General features: G+C 41.4%; 1 protein-coding gene and 1 long non-coding RNA gene across 11 annotated transcripts in view; one reads left to right on the top strand and one right to left on the bottom strand.

The window, feature by feature from the left end:
• Window positions 1-10,088, top strand: part of SPTLC3 (serine palmitoyltransferase long chain base subunit 3) — a 281,441-nt gene extending 271,353 nt beyond the window's left edge. For all 10 annotated transcript variants that reach the window (XM_015857148.3, XM_085542794.1, XM_085542797.1 and 7 more), the window contains 3 exons: window positions 4,973-5,108; window positions 5,960-6,089; window positions 8,281-10,088. In XM_015857148.3, the coding sequence (XP_015712634.1) occupies window positions 4,973-5,108; window positions 5,960-6,089; window positions 8,281-8,394 (380 nt within the window). In that variant the 3' untranslated portion in view covers window positions 8,395-10,088. The remainder of the gene's footprint in view (window positions 1-4,972; window positions 5,109-5,959; window positions 6,090-8,280) is intronic.
• The window catches only part of LOC116653154 (uncharacterized), a 32,674-nt gene continuing 8,397 nt past the window's right edge, over window positions 2,254-26,530 (bottom strand). Inside the window, exons 2-3 of the long non-coding RNA XR_004306558.2 lie at window positions 18,490-18,568; window positions 2,254-13,429 (exon numbers count right to left, since the gene is read on the bottom strand). This is a non-coding gene — a long non-coding RNA (uncharacterized LOC116653154). The remainder of the gene's footprint in view (window positions 13,430-18,489; window positions 18,569-26,530) is intronic.

Genomic DNA, 26,530 nt, shown 5'->3' with positions numbered 1-26,530 from the left:
CATATTTCCTTTAGGCACCCCAGTTTTATAGCGTTCTATTGGTGATTTAATGCACATGGAGGTACATGTGTGTTACTCTTATAATGGAACCAGAGGGGGGAAAAAATTGTCCATCTGCAACAGTTTAGTGGGAAAGAGCTATTGTTTTCCAAATTTTTTTTCCAGCCTATGCAAGTTTGCTTTCTTACTATCTAGTTAGTCAAGAAGGGCGGGGAGTCGGGTTCTGCATCCAAGGGACGCAGATTGAAGAGACACGTTGACGTTGGTATGTAAAAGTTTGATTGTGTGACTAATTATCAAGGAGTACCCAATGAACCAGCAGCTGGAGGAGATTAAAGCAGGTGGATTTGTGTCCCGAAGAGTCCACTGAGTGCCAAAGAAGAGTGCAAGGTGGGATTACCTTCTTTGGAGTGATTTCAGGAAAAAAATAGTTCTCCTTCAATTAAAATGCACCTGAGATCTGGATAGGAAAGTTTACAGGTTGCTTATTCCTGTTTTCAATATACCAAGTCAGACTTTCCAAGGTTGGAAGCCTACAGGAAGAGTTCAAAGGTAGCCTGTTTGTGCAAGAACTGAAGGCAGCCAGCTTCTCCCTTATTAAAACCTTGCAGGAGGAAAAAGCAGACGTCTCTGGAAGAGGAAAACAAGCTTTTGTTTCAAAGAGCTGATAGCTTTACTACCTCTTCTGCTGCCAGGATAAGGTCTGCAGCTGGCATAAGTAGCACAGCTCTGCTGAAGTGCGTGGAGCTGTGCCAGGCAACACCCGCCTGCAATCAGGCCCTCAGGCCTGCAGTCAGGATGCCTTCCTGCTGTCAGACTGCTGAGCTGCTCCTCACTGCAGGCAGGTCTGTAGCCTAGACCAGCGTACCACTGAGCGTCCCATGCTTCTGCTGCTCCACATGGCTCTCTTAAAAAATCTGTTGCTTCAAAGAAATCATGAGCAGGCCATCTATCTTTTATCATTCCCTTCTCTCTTGCCTTCTCTTGGTTGTTGTTGGTTTTTCTCCTAAACTAAACATTATTAATTGTGAGCCTTTGAAAAGCTCACGGAGATTAATGCGCTAAACCTGGCAATATGCAATAGTGCATGACAAATAAAATACCACCATTTTTCCCAGAATCTCCAACACCTAACAATCTTGAAGTCATATTTTAGAGCAAAACATGTGTAACAAATGTAACCTCAGAATATACCAGCAGTATACCAGCAGTACTGTACAAGTAAATAATACTGTATGTAAGTACAATCCCAGTAGCCTGGCTATGTATCACTTTAAGTTCCAGGCAATACTTAGATAACCTGTGAAGCTTAAGAGTCCTTTATCCTTCAGCATTCCCTCTTTATGTCCCTTATAAATTCAGCTAAAAGAACACGTGGAGCTCTTAATAAGGTCATACTCAACCATAGCTGCAAACTCGGGAGCATTAGTGGGCTTCAATTCAATTAGCAAAGGGTTGGTTTTCCTTGTCCAGGCTTTCTGTTCTCTTTGAACATGTGCTGTGTTGTGGTTCACTTGTTTTAGGGAGTCTAACGACCTGAGTATCCTCCAAGCTGTGCTGTAGACTATTTGCATAGGCTATGGAGGCTGTAAATCTAAATCCTCAAGAATTTTGAAAACTAAGAAGTTCTGAACAAATATATTTGCTGAGGCTCTGATCCTGTCGTTAGTGCTGTACAGGCAAATTCCTGCCCTCAAATAGATGCAGTTGTATCCTTTTAGTTCTGACTCTGCAGATTTTTGCTCATAAAAGGAGGTGGTTAGCAAGACTAAAAGATGCAAGATCACAGCCTCAAGAATCAAAGAAAATAGTTCTTAAATAAAGTGCCTGCGATTAAACATACCACAGTGAGATTTGGTCTAAGATCTAATTCTAAACTGAATTCCATCACTTTTATGCTGATTTAATCTGTAGTGTAGGGGGGGAATGGAGCCAATGAGACTAAAATAAATGTTATGCTCAGATCTGCCTTCATTATCTGACATTGGAGGGTCCCATATAGGACAGGAGAAAGCACTGAAATACAGTTGAAAACTTTAAGGGTTTTACTGCTCTTATCAGGACAGCGCATAAGATGGCTATTTATATGCTGTGTGTATGTGGTCTCTGACCACAGAACTTCACATAAGAAATGAAAGTGTTGACACTTGGTAAAGAAGTAGGTTTTTCCCAGCCAGCCACCCACCAGTGTGTGTAGCAATTGTCCCCTAATGTGTTTTTTTTCCCCTCCAGATATATGTGAATGCTCTGATCTTTTATTAGGGTCTTTAATGCATCTCTGCAAGTGACATTACTATTTTGAGATGTTTCTCAAACACTGAAGTGGCTCTTTTGCATCAGCATTGGCTTTCTTCAAATGGGTTCCGTGGGGACTTTCAAAAGGGTATCCATCCCATCACCAGCTGTTCGAGGACATGGATTTAGCAGGGTAGAATTGCAAAAGGAGGTGTTTGACATGTAGACATTGCCAGAAAACACTCTTTCAGCTGCTGTGTTTCTTTTGCTTTGGAGTCAAGGTTCTTGGTACCTAAAAGAAAAGAAATGATCAGCTCCTATGCCTTGCACATATGGTTTGATAAATACCGAAGGGCCTGGAATCTTGCGTGGCTGACACTTTGTTTCCAGCTTTGTGGTAAACAGCTGAATAGAGAGGAGAAGGCAGCAAGTATTAAGCTGCATCCGCCAAGAACATCTGCATTTATGAAAACTTTCCCTAATTGAAAATCTAGTAGTATTGAATGCTGAACATTTGGAAACTAGCTGAGGGGCAGCTAAGATAGCAATAGGCAGCAGTGGCTGTGAGCCCCTAGTTCAGGTCACCCCCCCACCCACCTCCCTGTGAAGTGGGTGTATAGGAGACATTAATAAAGCCCTAATGAAAAGGTTCTGTCTTCAGACTCCAGCCGCATTGTCCTGAAGTTCTTCTTTCAGCCCCTTTCCATTGCCACCTCCCCTGCCTCCATCTCTCCTCCCCACTATTTCCTCCTGGTTCTTTGCAATCTACTACACCAGAAATATTTTTGGAAATACCACAGACTATTGTTTTTATTAGTGACTGGAAAGCTTTGTAGTAGGATGCTTTTGTGTTTCATTTGTTTTCTTTTCTCTGGCACAGCTGTTTCTGTTTTAGCAGCGTTAGAGAGATGGTTAAACTATTTGTGGCCTTTTCTAACCCAGCAGATCTCTTCCACTGAACGCTTTAAGCTGAATGACTGAAACTGTAACTAACAGGTTGTCTGCGTGGGCAGTTTGTGCATGAAGTTACATACTCACTGGTTTTATGAGGTCTTCTAATTTGTTCGGCAAGTCCCACTTTCCCTATAAATTTTCCAGCCAGAACACTGACAGAACCTTCACTTGGGAAGATACAGAACAGATGAAGCAGTAGATCTTGTTCAGACCTACGTGCAATCGGAAATGATTAGTGGAGAAAAAGTTTATGTAGGTATAGTGATCCCCACTTCATCCAGGAGGAGAGAGGAAGAAAAGGCACAGCAGATGCTGCAGCAGAATGTGGTTGGAGGACAAATCTGCTAAAGGTGGTGTGCAGCAGGTAGAAGTGCCTGAGTTGCAGCTGCGGTTACAAGGAGCAAGATGCGACATGAGGAGCCAGGCACCTGATCAGGGAATGGTGGCAGCAGAAAGCTGTAAATGAAGAATGAAGGCAACAAAAAGGAAAGTAAAATGAAAAAGTAAATGGAGAGTGAAAACAAAATACACCCGTGCAAAGGGAATGTAAAAGCAAATGGAAGAAGAGCAAATGAATTATAGTGGGGACTTTGGTGTTTGTGCATGGTGAGGTGATCTGAGTAGTTCTGGAAGTATGAGCTGGTGAACAGGAGGAACAAAAGATGATGTAGCTGAGATGTCCCACTAAATCCCACTCTTACCGCGTGTTCCTAGCACATCATCTGTTGTGGGCACAAGTGCCTGCACAGTGCCAGTGGTTGGAGAATCAATCTGCATGACAGTGCCATGGCAGTTTTCTTTCTGGCAGCATCAGGCAGGTGGAGGACCTGGCTTGATTCATTTTGTGACTGTGAGAGCCCAAGACTGGTGCTGGGAAGGCAGCTGGAAGCAGCAGTGTGTGGGTACGGGCTAGGGGGTCCCTGTCAGCACCATGCTGCATTATAAGAGCAGCGTGTGGATCAGCCCACTGATGAAATGTAATGTGGGTAGAGTGGGGAAAGAGCGTTCTCTAGCCCCTGCCTACAGTAATGATGAGTGTGGCTCTTCCCTTTTGTTTGCAGTGGGTAGGGAGGCCACTGTGCTTGTCAGAGTTTGCTTTCTCAGTGACACTACAAAAGAAAGCTGAGCTGATTTTTCAAGCACACTTTCTCTGCTGTTTTTGGTCATTTTCTTTCTTTTTTTTTTTTTTCCCTTTTCTTTTTTTCCATTTAAAATAATTGTTTTCAACTCTTCTGTCTGTTCTGCTGGAGGACGTATCTGTGGATTAGTGACTGAATGAGGGCAATGTAGGAATCAAAATTTGTGTCTGAAATGTTTGAAAAACTACAGACCTGCAGTGCACTGAAGCACAGCACAGCAGTGGCTCCAGTCCCCAGGAACCAGGGCAAGTCTGTATAGTGTCTGCAGCAGGACCTGTGGTGCATGCTACAGGACATGACTGGTGTGAATACAGTAGTTCAAAGAAATATCGAAGACTAGGCAACACAGGATTTAAGACGGCATATTTTGGATCAATTAGAATTCCTTATAAAATCAGACTTCTTGCCACAGAACTAGAGCTTCTCATTGGTTAACAGTTGTTCTTACTGCAGTAAGGTCACAACTGGATATAATTCTGTCATTTACCTACTCTGTAAATGCTTGCGTGTAGCTGAGTGTTGCCCTGTGAATGTGAATGAAGCAGCAACATGTGTATCTCAGTTGAACTTTCTGAACAGTTACCTACAGCTGTTTCCAGCCCATTACCTTTGCACTGACTGTTCTCTTGACTGACACATTTCAGGGCTCCAGAGAGTGCGCCAACTAGGGAAAAACACCAGATACTTCAGAAGAAGACTGCACGAAATGGGCTTCATCATCTATGGCAATGATGATTCTCCTGTGGTCCCGTTACTCCTTTATATGCCTGGTAAGATAGGGTAAGTACTGAAAACACCTCATAAGCAAAACCAACAGCATTCAACTTTGAAGGTTACTTGGCATAAGCTATGAAAAGTGTAGTTGGTTTTGGTAGATGTTTCATTGGAGAAACAGCATCTATTAGGTGATTTTATGGAATGACATTCCTGATAACATTTAGAACTTGGATTTTTTAACTAGTAATCCTTGAAAGGAATAAATAGCCTTTGATGTATGAGTCAGTTTTAGTAGATTCTCTTTATCCCCATCTGATATTTTAACAGACTTTGCACAGAGAAGAAGTTTTACCATTCAGTACTCATTGAGCAGTGCTTATACCATGACACAGATATGATGAATGTAGTGGTCAGCATGCAGGGAGATTTTGCAGGTCACCTGCTCTGGGTCTAGCACACACCTTGCAGAATGATCCTGAACAGGCAGAGCAGTTGTAGGTGCAACTAAACCATCACACAGTTTGTTTGATTCCTGTTGATGAGCTGGAAACAAGCTCCCAGACCTTCCAAAGGCCCAACTGCTTGGGGACTGCAAAGGCCCACTCATTTTGATTTGCACTCAAAGCCTTTGATTGACATGAATGACCCGGCTCTGCTCTGCAGTACTTCCTCTGCCATGGTATCACTGGTATTTGACACTCACTTGGCTTCGTGAGCTGTTAAAAAGCAAACAATTTGGTCCTACTGATAAAATTCTGGCTTTTATTGAATTCAGTGAGAATGTTCCCATCCGCTTCCATTAAAGTCAAGATTTTTACCCATCATTTTATTACACTTGAATGTTTTCTCTCTGTGGTCAGTTTATTGGAGGTAATTTACTTTTGTTGGTTTTTTTCTCATTCTTCCCTCTGTAGGGCTTTTGCAAGACGCATGTTAGAAAAAAATATTGGGGTTGTTGTGGTTGGGTTTCCAGCTACTCCTATCACAGAGTCCAGGGCTCGGTTCTGTGTGTCAGCTGCACATACACGGGAGATGTTAGACACGGTAAGTACAGATGTCCTGCTGAAATTAACTTCAGATGCCAAGGGGGCTGGGAGGAGCTGTGTCTTTGTTACTTTGAATCGCAGTAATTCATTTTTACATTTGTTTTTCTAGTCTTGTCACTTGGTCTTTAAAGGCATTGTAGCCTTATATATTTTATTTTAAAATACAGATCATGCGACAGTTAACTTACTATGTTCTTTTGTTTCTAGTAGTGACCAAATCTGTCACTACTAATGAGGACGTACATGAAAAGCACAGCAAGACAAAAAAGTTAACTGCTAGGTCAGAACTATCAGAGTAGGAAACCTGAACTGATGAGCAGTGATTGCAAATGGGTTTTTCCATGCCCCTATGTTCATTCTGTATTTCTATGTGTTTCCTGAATTGCAGTAGTACATGGGACAGCCTTGGGGGTACAGATGGAAACTGCGAACCGTATTTGGAATGGTTTAGACCTAATGAGGTTTAATGGGTGCTGTCTGTCCTCCTTCAGCTCTGTAACTTTCTCTGACAGCAGAAAAACTATCAAGAATATGTTGAGACTTCCATCTTAGACCCCCCATTCCAACACAGTCAGAAATGTGTGTTGGTTTATTTAAAAAACAAACAAACAAACAAACAAACAAACAAAAACCTTCAACATTTTCCATCTCCCTTTCTTGCTGAAGGTCTTTTTGTCTTGGCTTTGATATGCCTTCCTCATTCTCAGAATAAACCAACTTAGAGGCAGGCAGTGCTGAGGTAGCAGTACGTTTCAAGATTTCCTTTTCTTCTCTTTGCACAAGTATGATACTTAAAGGAAAAACAAACCACAAAACCAAACCTGTGAACACAGAAGGCTTTTGGTAGAAGATGCTGCTTCTTCATGCAGGCAAACACCCATGCCTGCAAAGAGCCTTTGAGTCCTGTTTGCATCCTGAGATTCATATGGTTTTGAGGTGGGAGCCCTGCCTGGCTCACCAGCTCCTGTGCCAATGCGGGCCTCTTTCAAACAACACTGAGAAATCTGCTTTGCATGTGTGCAGTGCAAAATCCCTGCTGCTCTTAAAGGTGCAGTAGTTATTAGCAGGATGCGATGTCATAAAATCACATAGAGCAGGACATAGTTATGTACATGCCTTGGTCACTGTCACCTCTTTGGCTGTACAGATTTTGGTTTATGTAACTGGTAGAAAGCAAGGAGGTTGATCTGAATATTAATCTTTTGAAGTTGCTGCTTTGCTTTGCTTCCTTACCACCCACCCCAAGTGTCAAGCTCATTACATCTGTAAGCCATCACTGCTTGTTTGCTACTCCTACCTGCACATCACTGCTTTCTGGTGCCAGTGACAGCCTGCAACATTCCCCAGCTATCCTTCTTGAACATACTGTGGTTTTGCCTTGGAAATTGGAGTCATTTCTGTACTATTTGTGGCATTCTTTAAATGTCCTTACATTATGGGGGAATGGAAATGCCCTGAGTTTAATTACACGCAGACTGAAAGGTTTTCTTAGGGCAAATACTTTGTGAACATTCCTAAATCCAGTGTAATAACAGGTAACAAGCAAAATGAAAACCTCCTCCTCCCTTTGGCAAAACTTGCTTTCAGTCTTGGTCTGGAGTTAAGAAAAGGAAAGATCCTCATAAAGGGCAAGCTCGCAAAAATAACTCCCTTAATGATTTTAAAGCTATCTTTCTGCATAAGCCATTATTGAAATACTTCTCTCTCTTCTTGAGCACATTTCCTAATGTCCTAACAGAAACAGGCTCACAATCAAATTTGCCGTTTTCTTTGCCAGAAGGCTTGCAGTGCTTGAGTGTGGTTAAGATGCTGCGAGATGTTTAGCTGCTTTTCTGTGATGTAGCGCTCCCTGGCTACTTTCTGAATCTGCTGAGAGCTGGGGACACAGCTCAGCAAATTGCAATGCAGTTCTAATGCATTACTAACTCTGCCTGTGCTGCTAATACAAGAAAACAGTGGAATGCATTAGAAATACCTAAAACTGTTCCAGGTGATTACAGTGAGTCTGATTAGCATTGCATTCTGAGTCTCATCCTAGTAAATGCATTTCAGACTTCAGGATCTGTTTTGCCCTCCATACTCTGCGTGATGGCTTTATGGACCTGTTCTTCTGCTGTAAAGTTGAAGATTGGTAGTCAAACTCCATATCTTTTCCCAAGAGAACTGACACAGTGTGATGGTTCTTGCAGGTTTTGAATGCTCTGGATGAATTGGGTGATTTTCTACAACTGAAATATTCACGGTTTTCCAAGTCATCGCATCCTGAACTGTATGAAGAAACTCGGTTTGAATTTGAAGATTAAGTTTTCCGCCCATGAAGAGAACATTATGATGCTATGAAAGGGGGGAAAACCCAAAAACCAAATATGAATGCATTTCTTCCCTTCTAAGGACAATTTTTGTTTCTCAGTTAATTGAAAGGAGGGAAAGCTTGGTTTTTGCATTTTATTGTATCAAATTTCTGTATTTAAGAGACTGAAATATTGATACAGATTTGCCTCCCAGGAGATCTGTTCTTCTTATGGTATTTTTTATGCAGAATGAATGCATCCATTGATCATGTTGCTAGCGTACAGCTTTTGTTATGGCCCCTTTTTATGAAGAGGCTTCAGATAGTCCTAATTTTAACTGAAAGAATAAAGGTTAAAAACCAAATGGATTCAGTGTAGTATGGCAATATAACTGAGCTTCATCAGTGAAATTGAATTCTGTCTGCTGAAGAGCATAAATCAAGACATCGCTGTGGATTGCTACAGAGCAGAAAGTGACCTCTTAACTAATTTGCCCTATTGTGCCTTTTTCCAGGGGCAAAAAGTAAGTTAGAAGGCGGCTAATGCTGAGAACAAGAAAACTTAACTTACCTCATCAGATATTTCTGACAACAGATTATGGGACAGGGGAATTTCTCCTCCCCTCCACAGACCCTTTCTCTGTCACTTGAATATACTGTAAGCCTTATATTATACAAAAGTCGGGGCTTAGAAATAAAGAAATGCTTTTATTCTAATGCATTTGACCTACAGCTTTCCCCATCTTATCACGACGAGAGCTCCTCAGCAGGCGTGCTCCCTTTTCATGTAGCAGCAGTAAATAATTTTAATAACCATTTAACTTTCCCGTAAAAACCTTGATCAAAACAGTCAGATACTCGCAGTTCACAAACTGCAGATGACATTTATGAGCCCGTTCCTAAGTTTCCTGACCTACTTATGGGCTTAATAAATTCGCTAACAAGTACATAATGCCCAAGCTGTTAGTTATACAGAACGTGACGTTCAGGATAGCATGAGCAGTTCTCCCAGCTGTTAAATTGAGAGCTCCGCCATTCCTAACTGTGCTAAGGTCACCCACCTAATAACATCTCTTGAAATGTTCTTGTCTGGTTTATGCGTGGTCAGGGGTTGTTTTGCTTGTCGAGCTGCAGGCTTTTTGAGTGGTTTATTTTACAAATAATTGATTATGTCATCTGAGAGGAAGACGTCCTTGTTCTCCTTTCCACTGCTCAAGTGACAAATGCTCAGAGACGCTTGGAGGAAATGTTGTAGTCTGCAGCTTCCCAGCAGTGCCTTCAGCAGCAGAACTGTCAGCCTCGTGTGGGCTGGGTCGTTGGAGGGAGATTGTAGCTTTTTCCCTTTTCTGTGGTGTTGAAAAGTGGTTCTGCAGCTTTAAGAATGAACTCCAAACCATTCCACACTATCAAATGTCATTGTAAACACATCAGATGAGAGATGTTTAGGTTTCTGTTGCACAGATGTACCACACTTTCATGTTCTCTTGAAAGCTGTGGTGTAAACTTAACCCACAGCTGCAATATTAGATTTAAGAACAGTACAATTAAATTGCGGAGTACCAATTACACTATATTACTCTCTGCTTGTTAAAGCTGCTTTCAGGATATAACAAGGCTGATTGGTTATGAGGGGCCACTTTTTGTTGGGTTTTTGTTGTTGTTGTCATGCAAGTTAATAAAAATCCAGTGGTGCTATAACTTTAAGAACTGATTACAACACATTCCATGATATCAGATGTTGGCTTTAGGAAACATATATCAAGGGCTAGGGCGGGACTAAGTGGTGTCATATGATTCTTTGCTCTGGTAGATAGACTTGAAAAGCATTGCAGAGGTCCAAGGGAGCTGCGTTTGTGGATGAGAGCAAATTCACTGTATAAATATTAAAATGCTCAGACACGGGACAGGGAGAAATTAGGAAAAGTGGACTTTGTCTTTAAGTAACCTGGCGATTTGTGATTTACAGCTTTGCTACATGCGGGGTGAGTGCACTTACCGCAAAGGAGATGAGCTGAGAAATTGCCACAACCTGTTCCTCGAGGAAAAGTACTGAGCGTGATATGTTGCATTTTGATCTCCATTGCCGAACATCTGCGGCCAGATCCTCAGTTGACTTCTGACCTTCCATCTTGGGGTGTCTGGCCGTAGTTTATATTTCAGCAAGCATTACTACACATGCTGTTGCAGGCAGCGTGCTATTTTCCTCAAAGAGAGGCCTGAGATTGATTAAGCTACAGAATGATCATTTTTTTGTCCCCCTATAGGGGAATGTTTTCTGTCTAAGGCTGAATTCCTCGTGCCCTCAGAACATTACTCCCTCTCATATTAAGGAGACAGGACAGCTATTTTTCAGAGACTGCTGGTTGATTTATCATATGCTTTCTTCTGATTTCTTCCATCCCTTACACATTAGAGCAAGTACGGGCTGACTATCCCTGCACTTGGGGAACGTTCTGGGAGAAATCCCCGCCCCACTGGTGCAATAATACAACCCAAGGAACTCCAGACTCTTAGATTTTTCCCCATGAGGCTGAGTTATGGTCTGGCACTGGTTGTTCTACCAGTGTAATTTCAGTGGAGATTTTCCAGATTTACATCAATTTTAGTAGATTTAGAGCTGATCACCACTTGGAAGACCCTATTTTAGCTAGCTTAGGGAAAAAAAAAAAAATGATGGAATATTTATTAGGGAATTAGCACATCTAGCATAAGGATCACATTTCCTGCAATATACTCCACCTTCAACCATGAATATTCTTGGGAGACGTAGTTCTCTGTAACTGTATTGGAGGGTCTTGAAGAACTGTTTTCAATAAATAAGAATTGCTCAAGTTGCCATATTTTAACCCAGAGGAAGCGTAAGTATGCACACACCAGCTTTTTGCTGGCAAACTACAATCCCAGCATCTTGTTACCTTACCTAAAATCTCAATTGACCTTCCTGCTAGGGAAGACTCCAGTTTGTCTGTTTGACAAAGCAGCTGAGTTGTTTGCTCTTTCCTGTAGATTCATCCCACCTCATCTTTTAGAAAGCCTTAATTTCCTGAGCTTATCTTATTTGTCAAGGTGGTTTTGCCACCCACTTCTCCCTCTTTACATTACTCTTTCTTTTCTGAAATGTGTTACCACTGGACTGTAGGCATTGCCTCTCTGCCTCATTTTCCTGTTATCCTCGTCAGCTCCCACGTACCTTAATCATCCATTTTCACATAGAAGTTTCCTGCTGCTGGTGCTAGGTTTCTCAGCTGCACCACATCTGAACTACACAAGCTGATGAACCAAGAGTGGGTTTGACCCATTACTCACTCAGGTGTAGATCAGTTTAAACCTTGCTTTGAAGTCAATACTGTTAGTTTAAACCTGGAGCAACCATAAGGGGGACCTGTCAGTGTGAGGTGAGCTGCCTGCATCTGTTACTGGGGGATCTGAGCATCGATATCTCCAGACTGTTTCACAGCTGCTGCTCTTCACAGAGGACCATGATGTGGGATTCAATTTATTTAAGGTAGGATTTGAATTTTCTTTCCCTCTTTCTTCTTTTTTCTAAAATGTGTTTGCTTGAAAGAGCATTGCGTATTTCCCTGTCCTGCTGAGATGGGGAAAAACAACAATGTAGGAAAAGCAGCCTGCCTTAAAAGTATTTCCTTAATTATGTGTTTTCTAGCCTCCTCAGAAATGCAATAGCAATCAAGTAATATACGATAATCTGCTTATTATCTGTGCTTAAAGTTTAATTGTTCTTCACATTGAAACACAGATCAGGACCAAATCTTAAAGAAGCCACACTCCAGGTTGAGAAATGACAGATGCCATTCCAATATTGGTAACTGAACATTCCAGACTCCAGGAGTTCAGATCCTGATGTTTCCTTTGTCTACTCATATATCCAGTGTTGGTTGTGCTTGTTGCAGGCCAGTCGCACTCTCTCCATTAGTAAAACGGAGATTCAGACCCCTCAGGGCAGTTCCAAAATAACCACACAACTGACCACATAAAATAGGAATTCAGCAACATCAGAATGAGAGCATGGGGTCTGAATTGGACTGGATGCTCAGCAGTCACCAAATAGCTGAGCACTTCTCTTTTGACTCACTGACGGAACATAGCAAGGGAGCAGTGATAAATCCAGTTTGTCCAGTGGAAAGGTAATGGAGAGGTAAATGATCTGGAGAGACGTGGTAGTACAGAGTCTCAGCCTAGATTTAAGTGTGTGCAAACCATTTTTTTTATGTTAACATTGAAAGAGTTCCCCTTTTTTTTTTTAAATCAGGCTCAAGGAAAACTTGGTCTTTGATATTCAAATGGTGACTGTGAGTCAGGCAAAAAGAGATGTTACACCCCATGTGTGACTCCAAGTTGTTTATGATGAGAAGGCAGAATATACTGAGTCTATAGCAGATGTTCCTGACAGTATTCTCTTATGTTTTATGGATAGTCACACATTCCAGATGCTGCACAAAGACCAAGAAGTATTAGTTACTATCAGTAGACCCAAGTTAAACAACTTGAGCTGCAGGGGTAACCAGGTTTGCACTGATGCTTGAGCCACCACCTGCAGTGAACAGCATTGGAGCTGAAAATTGTTCAGAGGTGATGCTAGTGATAATCGTGCGCAGAGTCTTTGATGGTTGTGATGACCTACTGGGCATCCTTGTTGAGGTGCCAGTGCTGCAGGTGGATCTCTTTTTGCAGGTACAGAAGAATATGCTCTGTAGATTATTGCAACAGATAAGTTTCTTTCTGACAAACAAGCTCAACCAGAAGATGTTGTCACAAAAGCTGGACCTTTGAAGGTAAGTAGTTTGTAGCCTTTACCTACCATAGCTCCATTTCTATTCCCAGCACAGCAAGCAGCAGGTGTGTTTTATCTGGTGATAGCACAGCATGAAGTAGGCTGCTGAGCCTGCTGGTATCCAGCATGATGCCCTCTGCAGTCCCAGGCAGTGCAGTGAGTAAATGGCTCTTGGCACAGGCTGGCTTTTGCTGTTCTGCAGGTAGCCTCTTGTCTGAAGTAGGTTCCTCATCAGCTGTCCTTTCCAGCAGCTGTTCTGAAATAGCACAGAAGTGATGAAATCAATGGGAATGTTACAAAAGCGCAGCTTCCACCGTGTGATTCCTGGAGCTTGCTCTGACACCAGTATGCTGTGTGTCCTACTCTCCCTGTGTTGCCACACAAACCTCGTGATGCCTTGGCTCTCTGCACCGTACAGAAACTGTTGTACACATTTCTGGGGATCCTACTTTCATGTGGGAGCCACTTCTGAAAAATCCCTCATACTAAGGGTGCAGCTGCTTCCAGCCAGTGCACTCAGAAGAGGCACGATATTTTTCACAATTCGTGGACCATGTATGCATACTTTAGGCATTTCTCTATCTGCAGAACATGTGGATCTGAACTCTCTGTCTCCCACTGTACATTCCAGCACCCAAATGTTAAGAGTTCCTCTTCTCAACCAACCAGTGTAACCTATGGACCAGATCTCTATGCTGAGTCTAAAAGAATCCGTTTGGTTCTGTCTCTGCCCTGCTAAGTAATTGTAGGTGAGACACACTAATGGTCTTTCCCTCACTGTTTTTCCTCTGTAAAACTGTGGTAGTGAATCTGATTTATTTGTAGAACACAAAGTTGAACTGATGAGAAGAGCTATGAAAGTGCTAAGTGTTGTCATTACCTGAGCAATCTTTTCTCCATTAATCCTGTGAAAGACGTGAGTACTCTGCTTACCAGACCTAATCTACAAGACGGTACAGTGGTGAGGACTCATTATAAATTATAGAAAAAAAAATTCTGGAAAACAGATCCTTTTGTCTTGCTCCAATGATGCCAGTTGGACCAGGAAGCTTTATAAAATGGGAATTTATCTTTACAAAGATTTGTAGCCGAGCCTTTCCAGTTTGTTAAAGCGTAATTAGCGTCTGCTTGTTAATATGATGTTCATTGATTTTTAAAGTACACAGACTTCAAAGCTGAAAATAAATAAATAAAAAGAGAGATAATTCAAACCAGAGTGGAACAGCTCAGACAGTTTTACTCTTTTGCCAGGATCCTAAAGCTGTTGTGTTCAAACAATGCCACAGTTTGAGTGGAAATGTGAGATTAAATCCAAACTCTGCATGTCAGCTTTCTTGCAAATGACTATCCAGGATTTCACTAAAGTGTTCAACCACAACAGATCGTGTTGCATGGATTTTTATTGCTTAACAGCTCGTGATAGTCTTCTGTTTCTCAATTGTGCATAGTTAGGCTATGCACCTAGAGCCTAGTAAATGTCAGTGGAATGTTGGTACCTAACTCTGTTAGGCACTTTGGAAGGAGTATTTCAAATGATCAAATGAGGAAGGAGTTTACAAAGATGATGGATGGTTACAGAAGCTCCCAGTGACGTATCAGTGCAGTGTGGCACACAAGGGAACATACTCAGTATGAAACATAATCTTATCACAGTAATGAAGAAAACAATGCAAGTCAGGTGGAGGTACTTTCAAATTCATGAAGGAGTTCAAAGCTGTGGTTGAGGAATAACCTGAGGAGACTGCAGAACTCCAGAGAACACCTTCTGAAGAAGAAGAGTTGGAGCACAGAAAAGTGAAAATAATCATCTATGGAAGAAGACTATGCAAGTGCAAGAAAGAGGATGGAATTGGCTGCTGCAGGAGAGATGAAGCAGAGCAGTGTGTTTGTTTGACTGGAGAAGGAAAACGTATCAGTAGCAAAGAAGAAAGGGAGGGAAAATATTCCCCAACCTAAGAGAAAGGTTGCAAAGATAATGAAAGCAGATTGTAACAGGTCTGTTAGACATAAAATAGAAGCAAAGAATCGAGTTGTGATATAGGAGCCTGGGGAATTTTCTGCATATGGAAGCAGCTAAAAAAGTTTATGATATGGCTATGAATGTGCCCCAAGGATCCCATTGTGGTGGCAGAGGTCGCGGGCAGCCTTTGCTGGCCTGCCCTTGAAATAGGACCTGCAGCACTGAAAATGAGTAAAGAAGAAGCAATATTGGAAAGACCTGAAGTAATTAAGGAAAGAGGAGACAGCACTCAGAACACCCTGAAAAACATTGATATAAGGAACCAGAGATTTGTGAGGGTGATCAAGAATTGGCTTAGGCAAAGCACAATGAAAACTTGCCAGTGGAAGAGAAGTTGTAAGGTGGGTCACAATCCATCAGCAGACGATTAGGTAACACACTCAAGGGAATAGCACGGGGATAGAGCGATGGTAGGTGTAGGGGATTGGATTTGAGGACCCACGATGCCCTGTCCAGCTTAATCGTCTACGATTCCATGGAGACGGCAATGAAAGACCTGCATTGTCTGAGAACTAATTTTGTTAGGTATGGGCTTAGGGCACGTATTACAAATAGATCTCTTCTATGTGGGATTCTAGCTTGGAGTTTGTAGTGATTGATGGATTCATTAAAATGTCATCACTGATATGGACAAGAATTTTCAGTTTAAAAATAAATAAATAATGAGAGAAACAGAAAAAAAAAAATAAAGCCTTCTGCTTTTCTGGTTGTGCAGCTTACTGTGGTTCAGGAACTGCTTAATGAGAGAGAGAGGCAAAGAAGACTGGATCAGTAAGGATTAGGAAGGGCTGTCAGCATTTCATTCAGATCTTTGGCTACTTGGTTCCTCTTAAATTCTGCCTCCTACTCTCCTTCTCTTTGTTTGTCTGAATGTCACACGAGCATCATTCCAGTGCCAAATAATATTTATTCTGTGATCTCCCTTTTGGTCTGGAAAAGGCATCAGGCCAAAGTCTCAGGTAGTTAGAATTCAGCTTTAGTGCACAGACATAAGCAGAGTTGCAGCTGAAGATCCAGCCCACTGGATTACTGCTTGTACAGCTGTGCTGTCTTTTTAATGCTAAATTAGTCAGTATAGAAAGATTTTTCTCCACAGAAATTGGCTGTCATCCCTGTGACAGTATGTTATATCTTCAAGTAGATCCCATGGGCTAAATTAATTCTAGAGTTCTACTGATGTCAGTGATGTTACCCTGAGTGTGAATTTGGCCCCATTGTTCTAAGGCTAATAGAGATTTTTTATAATGAAAGTGGATCATAAAATATTCTCAGATTTTCATCTGGTTTTGCTTAGAGTAATTATCCTTTCCTGGAGCTGAGTAGTAAAGAAAATATTCATATTCTCCAGTGTCTGGTATAAATTGCCGTGCTTGTTTGCTGCAGCCCAAGACACAAGTTACAGGCAGAAATGGATGTATTTGCCTATGTGTGCATGGCCAGAGTTAGCCACTTTCTGCAAACAAGAAGCACAGGAAGCACAGCTCTGAAAGTGCTCTGTCAGGGCTGTGTCAGTGCAACACACTGATTTTTGGTGTCTTTTTATACTTCAGGAGGAAACTTTACTGGCAACCAATGCACCAAGATTACAGTTAATGCCATCTTTTCTTATGAAAGGAGACAAAAAATATTCTTCACAGATTTACTTTTAAAAAATAAATAATTAAAAATATAGGCCTGCAGAGTTAATACAAAAAGAGGGAGCCAGCATATTTTGTTAAAAGCAGACACTCAACTAGGCTGGGGAAGACAGGGATGTGGTTAAAGTAAAATTAGATGAAGAATGGAGTTATTACAGGTGGGTCCATCTCCTGACCTGAATAACAGGCCTGCAGGACCCCACAGCTCGGTGACTCCTTTGCTGTCATTTTGAAAAGAGGCTGGTTATCTCTGTCTGGCTACACTTGGATTGCACTTTTTGTGCATTGCAGCTAATGCTTTCAAATTTGTGTTGGGTGAAGTCTTTGCAAAAATGTCCAGAACCTGAGGGAACTGCTTGAACTATCATGCCACTGTTCGGCACAATCTTTCTGTTATGAATTTGAAGGACATCAATGAAAAATCCTAAGTAAATGTAGGATATGTCCTGAAACACCATGTAAGGAGAAGAAGGAACTTTATATGGCATAAATGTATTATAACAAACCATAAGACTCAGTCTATGGTGGAGTCCTCCATCCCTCTCTAAACCATTATGATTCCTCTTATAATCACAGAGTCATAGAATCAGTTGGAAGAGACCCTTAAAGGCCATCTTGTCCAACCCCCTGCAGTGAACGGGGACACCAACACTAGATCAGGTTGCTTGGAACCCCATCCAGCCTGACCTAGGATGTTTCCAAGAACAGGCCATCCACCAACTCTCTGGGCAACCTGTTCCAGTGCCTCACCACCTTTACTGTAAAAAATTCTTCCTTATATCCAATCTAAATCTCCCCTCTTTTACTTTGAAGCTCCATCTCCTTGTCCTATCACAATAGGCTTTACTAAAGAGTAGGAAATCCATCTCTATAAGTGCATTTGCAGCTTTACACGGGGAAACTAGCCTTCAGAGTCCTCAAGAACTGTAAGAAATCATGGTGTGAACCAAGTTCTATCCAACTGATCTCAACAGCTACTTACCCTAACACGCTTCAGCAGGGAGTATTGCCTGCTAGATATTTAATGAAGAATAAAGACCAGTTCTACCTCTGTGGTGTTGAAAGTGGGAGTTATTCTTGAAACAGAAATGCTGACATTGGATCAGCCCTAAAAGTAGTGGTGAAATCTATTCTGTTATTATGCAATTTTCTTTCTGTTGTGAGTAGGGGTGGAAGAAAATGCACAGAGATTGACCCTGAGCCCATATAAATAGTGTATCTGTGAAAACCATCTTTCTTGATGAAAGGAAAATAATGTCGCAAGCAAATAGATATGATCTACTCTGAGGAGAAAAATAAGACAAGATGGATCTCTAGGTATGTCTTTGTTCAGAAGCATGAGGGAACGCACTATGCGGAGTCTCTTCAGGAAAGATCTTTAATCAAAGAGCTTTTTCTCTTGCAGGATTTCTCCTAATATATCATCAGTGTTCAAGTACCTTTTTTCTGCTGGAGTTAAGGATCTGATTTCAGATGACTTTATTATTAAAAGACAGAGCTTTCAATTTAATAGATTTGTCACCTGTGTTCTTGGGAGAAATATCAACTGGACGTAGTGACTTGTACTTCAGAGCTAACTTCTTACTTTTCCTTAGGGCTGTATCCTCTGACTGCTACCCCCTGGTACCCAGCAACAACTTTTCTTTGCCATCTGTTTACCTGTCAGGACTTCAGAGAGCACTCTGTGTCTTCAGAGCAAATCCACTGTCCCACAAATATGGCTCTTAATATGCACAGCCTGAAAATAAGGGAAAGTGAAAGTGGAGCTGATTCATTCAGTGTGAAAGGGGAAGAAGCAAAAACTCTCTCTGAGCTTTCAAAATTAGATCAAGCAAAAACCATTGGGAAAGCATGTCTGCTGTCAGATGGTTTTCCAGGGATGTCTCTGTGTAATGATGTCCTCCTGAAGGATGAACAGCTTTTTATTCCATTTGCAAAGAGGTGTGGTGATGCCCCATTACCCTTAAAAAAAGTTGTAACTGGAGCAAAGCTTTCCTAATGAAACTCAAAACGAGGTGAAACTGCCGACTTCAGGCAGCCTCGTAAAAACCTGCACTTCAGGCAAGTTCTGCTGATATTTGCAAGCTGGGGCCCACTCTAGCGCAAACACAGGAAATTTACTGTAACAGGTGGAAGCCAGGTAATGCCACATCATGGTGCTGCTGGAGTCAGTGCAACTCAGTAATTTGACATTGGAGATTTTAGATGGATGTAAATTGCAGAAATTTGATGTTGTTTTAAGGGAGCTGAGTACATCAGAATCAAAACCAGGACCAATCGCTAACCCACAAGAACAAATACTACCCATTTCCACACTGATGTGGTTGAAGCTAAGAGTTACAAAATTGTTTCCAAGCCTTAAGGCCAAGGTTTTTTTTTCTCTTGCTTGTAGCAGGCCATATTCTATATCAGCATCTCTTGTTGAGCCCCTGATTTCATAAGGTACTGGGGAAATTCCAGAGACCTTGAAGTGCACAAATGTTTCATTATTTTAAAAGGACAAAGGAGGTGATCCCCTTTTCCCTGTGTGCCCAGACAGATATAGGCCACTTAACCTCACATCAGTGCTGAGACAATTGTAAGAAAATCGGCTGTGCTAAACAATCAACAGCTAGTTAAAGAAATGTTGACATAATGACACCAATCATTGTAGTTTTCATCCTGTATAGTTTTGTACTTGTACTAAATTGTCCTAAAATGTCACTACCCACAATGTAGCAGATACTAAATGATCAAACTGATATACCAGGACAGAAATGTATCAGGAGGGTATTTTTATCAAGGTTCTGAAATGATTTGTTCTCGTCCCTGGGCTATTCATCATTGTTATCAAGGATTTGAAAGAAAAAATAATCTGCTGGGAAAGTTGCAGATATACTCTGGTGGTAAATAAACAAGGCGGGTCAAATCTGCAAGGCAAACTGCATCACTTGGTATATTAACCCCCTTTGAACGTGTGTTTTAAAACAGCAAAACACAAGGTCATGTGTTGGTGGCCAAAGACTACAAATGATGGGTCGCATCCTGGAAGCACTGACTGTGAAAGTCTAGGCCCAGATACAGGCTCTGGGCTTTGTACATACATGCAGACATAGATTTGTAAATCCAATCCCAGCCATCCTAAAATGTGTTTCTGTTAGATTTGTATCATCAGTCATTCTTGTTAGCCAGACTGTTCACTTCTCAGCCACCATGGCGACCTTAATGAAAAATCTGCCTGCTTTAGAGAGTTTTCCCATATTCCCAATAGTTGGGAATAAAACAGAAATGATCCCTTTTTGAACTTGGAACTTAGTTAAGGCTTTCCCATCTGGGATGTTTTATCTGAAGTGAAGCCCCTGTGGTTGTGAACATTGCAGGTTTTTGCACCAACTGCCTGACAAGGAGTCCAGTTTCATGGCAGTTCTGCCAGTTGTATGAGAAGAAGGCTGCGTGGCAACCAATAAGTTCAGAATATCACTGAAGATCTTTTGGCTAAATGGCAACCTTGGATTGGATAGATCACTGTTTTCTTGAAACTCATAAACTCTTCAAGACTGAGCTGCTCAGGTTGTTGTTCATTTTATATATGAAAGAATGTGTCAGGTAAGAAAAGTCAGAATTCAGGTTATCTGTGCAAGCTACAGCCATTTCTCTTGTGAGAGAGGATTAAGCCTGTTATTTCATGACCTGTGGAGATTTTTCCACAGGTCCCCTGCCTTACAGATTTCATTTGCATGTATATATGTTTTTAAATAGAAGCTCCTAAGTTCTTCCTGACTTATGAAGACACCAACTGAGCTGTAAGTCACCGGCGTGCTCTCAACATCATCCTGTTGGGTCATCACCAAGCAGGCAAGCTGTCAAAAATGAAGATCAGCCAGCTCCTCCGATGGGGATTTACCACAGGTAGGATCTGACATTCTAACTAAAGAACAGCTATCACAGCTCTCTCCATATAGTTATATTTTTTAACTGTCTACCCCAACATCTGAGTTGCAAACCCAGAAAGGCTCCTGAGTTCCCTGTTTTTCCCAATGCACATCACTTAGCATCCAGCCACAGCTCTTGATCAGGATGAAAACAATATTGAATTATGCAGGTCTCATTTATTTAAGAGAGGAAAATGTCTTTTCTTTTCAGCGTGTCTCTTTAGCTTTCATTTCCTGTGCACAGAGTAGCTTTGTCTTGAGTACAATAATTAAGTTGTTGACCTTCCTTAGAGGTCAAACATAGCTTCCTTCCCTTTAGAGGAAGATAAAAACGAGCAATAATAGATACTCTGACTGGTCTAAGATACTCACTCTGCATATCTGTGATGTTGCTGTAATTTCTGCAGGACATTTGTCCTGAGATAATTCAGGACAAGAAGCTATTTTGGGAGATTTATGGTATTTATTGAAGTAATCTTTTCCCCACTCTTTTGAGAAAAATGTATATGTGTATTTCATTGTAATTACATTGAAGAGCACAATCTGGGACATGTAGGTTCTAATGAGAATGGTTTGTGTCATTTTTAACGTGGCATTTTGCTCTTCTTAATGATTTGTTGGGGTTTTTTTCCTCCAATCATCTGAGACAGCTGTGTTTTTTTTTTCCCCAAGGTCAAAACTAGTAACAGAGAATCTCAGACAGATCTTCCTGCATTACACAAGCCAAATCACCATTCTTTTTATACTGCTGTTTGGTGTTGCTGTGTGTTTGTTTTTTGTGAATGAACAAAGCAAAATTCTCCTCTTATAATTATCTACTTTTATGCTTAATTCTTGTTTAATTGCTTTTATATCTGTCTGCTAATAGATCTTAGAGTTCGTAATAGTTCCATGTTGCATTCTGCGTTGTATATAAGATAAGGTCAGTGATTCAGTTCCCAGTAGCTGGGGCTGTATTTGTAAGCAGGGCACTTGGATTATCTGCTTGTTCTCAAAAAGTTAGACCAGTGAGTTTGAGTTCTGTTATGCAAAAGTTGGATGTCTTGCCCATGGCATAGAAGTTGGAGATGGGGAGTTGAGAACTACATAATCCTTTACAAAATAGGCAAGCAATAGAAATCCTCACACGTGGAAGAAAACTGCTATTCCAGTGTTTGGAGGCTTTATTGCTGATCTGTGCAAATGGTTATAGATGCTGAGAACATACAGCATGGGGAGAAAAAGCAAATGTAGGCATCCCACCACCTTTACTGGAATAGGCTGAGCCAGCCTTGATACTTCTGAATTAAATCTTGTGTTCTAAATCCTCATATTCCCTATACCCTTCTCTTTTCTTCCAGGAGTTCCTTCAGGCATTTACAGCTCTTTTTTCCAAATGCATAAAACTAAAAGTGCAGTATATGTATGACCACAAAAAACGTCTGAACATTCATGTAATGTAGTCATAGAAACAAGAGAACTAAGTCACATCAGAACAGCAATCCACTCTTCATTCACCAAAGCTCTTAAATTCATGCTACCATCCCACCATGGTGAATTAAAGTTAAAAATGCCTTAATGAAAGAGTGGTAAGTGGAAGGCCAGGCCAAAGCAAGGCATCTCCTTTGTTCAGAAGAAAGTGGTGCTGGTATCTAATTTTGGACCCCTGGGAAGTGTCTTGACACCAAAGTGGTAAGCAGCATGTAGAAACCCAGTGTGGGACTACCCAGTGTTTCTCCACCACCTGCATTCGTTCAGACTTGGGTTGGCAACCCTCAGAGGCCTTAAGAAGCAGCGATGGTTGCAGCCCTTTTAGCCATTTTAGGACTCCGTAGGTAAATGTGGTCCAGCAGCAGCAAAAGGCAGTTCTGTTTTTAATAACATTTAAAAAATATTTTTGAATGACCCTCCTTGTTCCTTACTGTTATACGGTATTAAAATATAAGAGCGCAGCCAAGGAGAATAGAAAACAAAGAGAAAGGCCTTTAAAAAAAATTCCACAATTTTATATCCTTTCCCTTCTAACCCACCACAGAATTCAAGGGTGGGGGATTCGAGGGCTGAAAGAATCTTCACATGGTGCCAAAAATTCCCCACAGATCTCTCTGGTCCCTCTGCGTTTGGCTATTTAAAGCAAACACATTGTGTTTCAGATGCTCGTTTAGATCCATTTTCCACATGAGGAGGTGGGATGCAATTAATTAGTTGTTCTTTTGATTTCTGAGTATCACGTGTACATTGCAGAAGGGCATGTACTTTTGATGGAGGCTAGGAAAAGGAAATAAAACGCAAACAGCATCACTTAAGTCTTCTTGGTACAAATGAAAATGATGGATCAGCGGGGGATTATAATGTGTGTTTTACTGCTACCAGTGCTGATTGAGTCACTCGAGTGTTAATGCAAACCTAGAAAAAAAAATCTGGATGAAATCACAGCAACAGAGTTTAAAGTGTTTATCTTAGTCATAATTGCACTGTTTTTATATAACGTCTTTGATCTGTAGATTGAAAAGAGGCAAAGCCAGTAGTCCACAGTAGAAGTAACCAAAGATAAACTTCTCTGCAGAGTTTAAGAGAAAAAAATAAGTTTGTAGGCAGATATACACATGGACATATTCAGTGGGGGAGATGAAGTCCAGACTGCAGCAAACCAAAAAATACAGCTCATTGCCATTTCAGCTAATGGGATCCCTTTTCTGGATTTCACAGTGATTGCATTTACTTTAACCTTTATGTGCATCATCCATGAGAGGAAGTCCAAGGTGTGTCATACAGCAATACAAAAACAATGCTTTTTTGTTGGTGGTGGTGGTGGGGTTTTTTTTGTTTTTTGTTGTTTGTTTTTTTTTTTTAAAGCTAGGGAGAACAACCTAAGCAAAACATTTGCAGACTGAGGATATGTCCAACTGCACAAGCCCTTTGGCATCACCCAGAGGAGAGGTTTGAAGAAGAAGCAGTGCTTTTTTGTAAGATCTGTAGAACGTAGCCAGGAAAACAAGAATCATTTTATGTCACGCAAGTCTTTCTTCATGTCCCTCTTTGACAGGAACGGCAAGTATGCACTCAGTGGCTCCCTCCTTTCATATTTGATGGACATATATGATCATTAGCTAATGACTGTTCTTTCCTTTTTTTCTTATTAACAGTTTTCCAGAGTGGTTCCAGGAAGGTTGCACACAACCCTACTCTCCCAAAGCCTCCCTAGGTGAACAGAGGAAGAGACAAGTTCTTCTGTGGAGCATTTCAGAGCCAGAGCAGCATCAAAAAGTTCTTCCAAATCTCTTTCAGCTCTGGGAAGGGCCCGGGGATGCTGCAGGCTACCAGGAGCCTGTGTGAATCCTTCCATCAGTCTGCTGTCCCATGCACTGTTGGTACATGGATGCGTGTTATTATGAAAGTCAATCACACTTTAATGACAAATGTTTAAGACATGAAGCTATAAAGTTCTTCACACAGTTAGTAAGTTTAAATGAACTGTTTAGGTTGTTTCCTCCCACACACCCCTCCCCACTAACTTACTCCTGAGGGAAATGTATTTATGGAGCCACGTGCTTCTCACATGGTCGAAGCTAAAAATAAGCTTAAAGAAATCATTCTGGATAAAATGTAATTTGAAATCCAGTTCAGCAGCCTAACACAGACTATTGCCGGTTTCTTAAGACTGGTTTCTCTATTTGTAGTGATAACCTCGACCAGTCTTTTGAGTGCTGTTTGCTTCTGGATTTCCCATATTCTCATTTCATTATATACCTGTAGATACTTTTTTTTTTTTTTTTTTTGATGTTGTGAGGCTTTTTTGGGGGGGTTGGTTTGGTTTTGTTTGATAGTGTTGGAGTGTAGAGAGGCTTATCAGACACTGAAAGCCATGAATTATTTTTCCCACGATCTTTTAGTCAATGATCAACAGATCGGATGCTTCAAAAGGACTGAACCCTTATGGGTCACATCCTTCTTCCATTTAATTCAGTATGAGTTTTGTCACTTGTTTTAAAGAAGCCAAACTTTAGCCCATAATGGACAATTATGCAACCCTTGGATGAAAGGGATGTTTTCTCCTTGCCCTAGATAATTAAGTCAAATGAGGATCCTTCCATTCCCATCACTAGTTTATTTTTTAATTAGTCTTGAGATGACTGCATCCTGAGCTCTGAGGACTCAAATCATTGAGAAAAGAGATTTCAGCATAATTTTCTCTCTGTACATCACAGCTTTTCCGCCTGAGTACTCCTCCACAGCCAGCTCTCAGCTGTTCTCAATGGGACCCAGGCTGGTAGAGGTTTACTTTTGCTATGTCATTTCTCCTACATTCTTCTACCTCAGTTCCTTCACTGCTGCTTTCTCTGTTCAGAAGGAAACCCGTTCCCATTTTCCTTTCACTTTTAGTTGAATAAGTTTTGTTTTATCTGCCAAATTTAACACATCGCTTCTCAGCTTCTTCCCAAGTAGTGAATAGGTGTGGCACCCCAGAGCTCCACACAGAAGTCTAATTTATGTATGTGCATGTGTGTGCATTATCCTGCTGGTTCTGGATTACTCTTTAAGCAGTTTTTGGCCATTGGTAAAATTTTGTCTTCTCTACATGCTTAGTTCATAAATAATCACTAGTGAGAATCCTTCTGCAAGGCTGTGTCTGCAAGGCTTTGTCTGTTATTTTGCTAAAACAGCTGAAGAATGCCAGCTGACTGCAGAGGTATCCTATCTCTTGTTATGTAACACTTCAAGTGCTTTATTTCCTTTGTGACTAAATCAACTATTTTACTTTGTAATGACATTTGCAATAAGTAGATGTCATTAGAGATGGAACCGCCACACTCTGGGAAGCAGAACTGTTTGTAGCCCAACTGTTTCCAAGAGTATTGCCACGAGTTTGCTAAAGGCAGAATCAGAGCCACTGTGCTTAATGGTAAAGACCATTGCAAGAAGGACACATAACAAAACAATTTAAACATCTATATAATCATTTTTTTCCCAAGATGGTACATGCTTTCTACATCAAATTAACTTATTAGGCAACTGTATAACATAGGTGAAATTCTTTGGGATTCCTGAGAGTTTCAGGCTCAGCACCTTTAGTCATTGCTACCATTTGGGTCACCCAACACATCAGCGCTCTGCGGCTTTTAGTCTCACATGCATCCAGTTTCATCTCTCCAGATCTAATCCCTCCAATCACACCTGTACCGTCAGCTTGGGATGACCCAGTCTTACAGCCCTCTTATGTCCTGTGCCTGCTTTGCACGTAGAATTTCTGTTCCAGTTAAAGGTACAACTGAAACAGTTAAATCAATGAAAGCCCTATAGAAGGTGAGGTTGTCAGCAAGGGGGGCTTAATACCAGTACCACTTTTCCTGCAAATCAGACCATGTGTGTGGCATGCACGGGCACTACCTGCAGAGAGTGTACACCTTTGCCAAACCAGAAGGGTTGATCTGACACAACGCCATGTGTCCTTTGGCCTCAGAAGTGCAATTTAAAGCATTTGGGTAAACGCGTGCTACAAAATAATGTTTAACCCAGAATTATTTGTTAATGGAAAGTTAACGCTGTTGGAGGAGGCAGGAAATTCCGAGTTAGAGCTCCCCTGTGCACACCGCCTACTTTGTGTGCGTGCGTTGGAAGCGGAGCTGTCACAATACATAGAACGCAGACACAAGTTCTGTTCTCTTTGAAGCAAGGAGCTGCCAAAATGTTTGTGTTGGGCTTTTCTCCTATTATTTCTTTTCCCTTTGGGCGACCAACAGCACGGAGTTCATTGGGGTGCACGTGCCTGGAACCGGCACGCTGTGTGCAGGGGGTGGTGGAACTCACAG

The sequence above is a fragment of the Coturnix japonica genome, chromosome 3 (genome assembly GCF_054131305.1).
Source record: "Coturnix japonica strain WE chromosome 3, WE-NBRP24, whole genome shotgun sequence".
NCBI lineage: Eukaryota > Metazoa > Chordata > Aves > Galliformes > Phasianidae > Coturnix > Coturnix japonica.
This window is presented reverse-complemented; position numbering and strand designations above follow the sequence as displayed.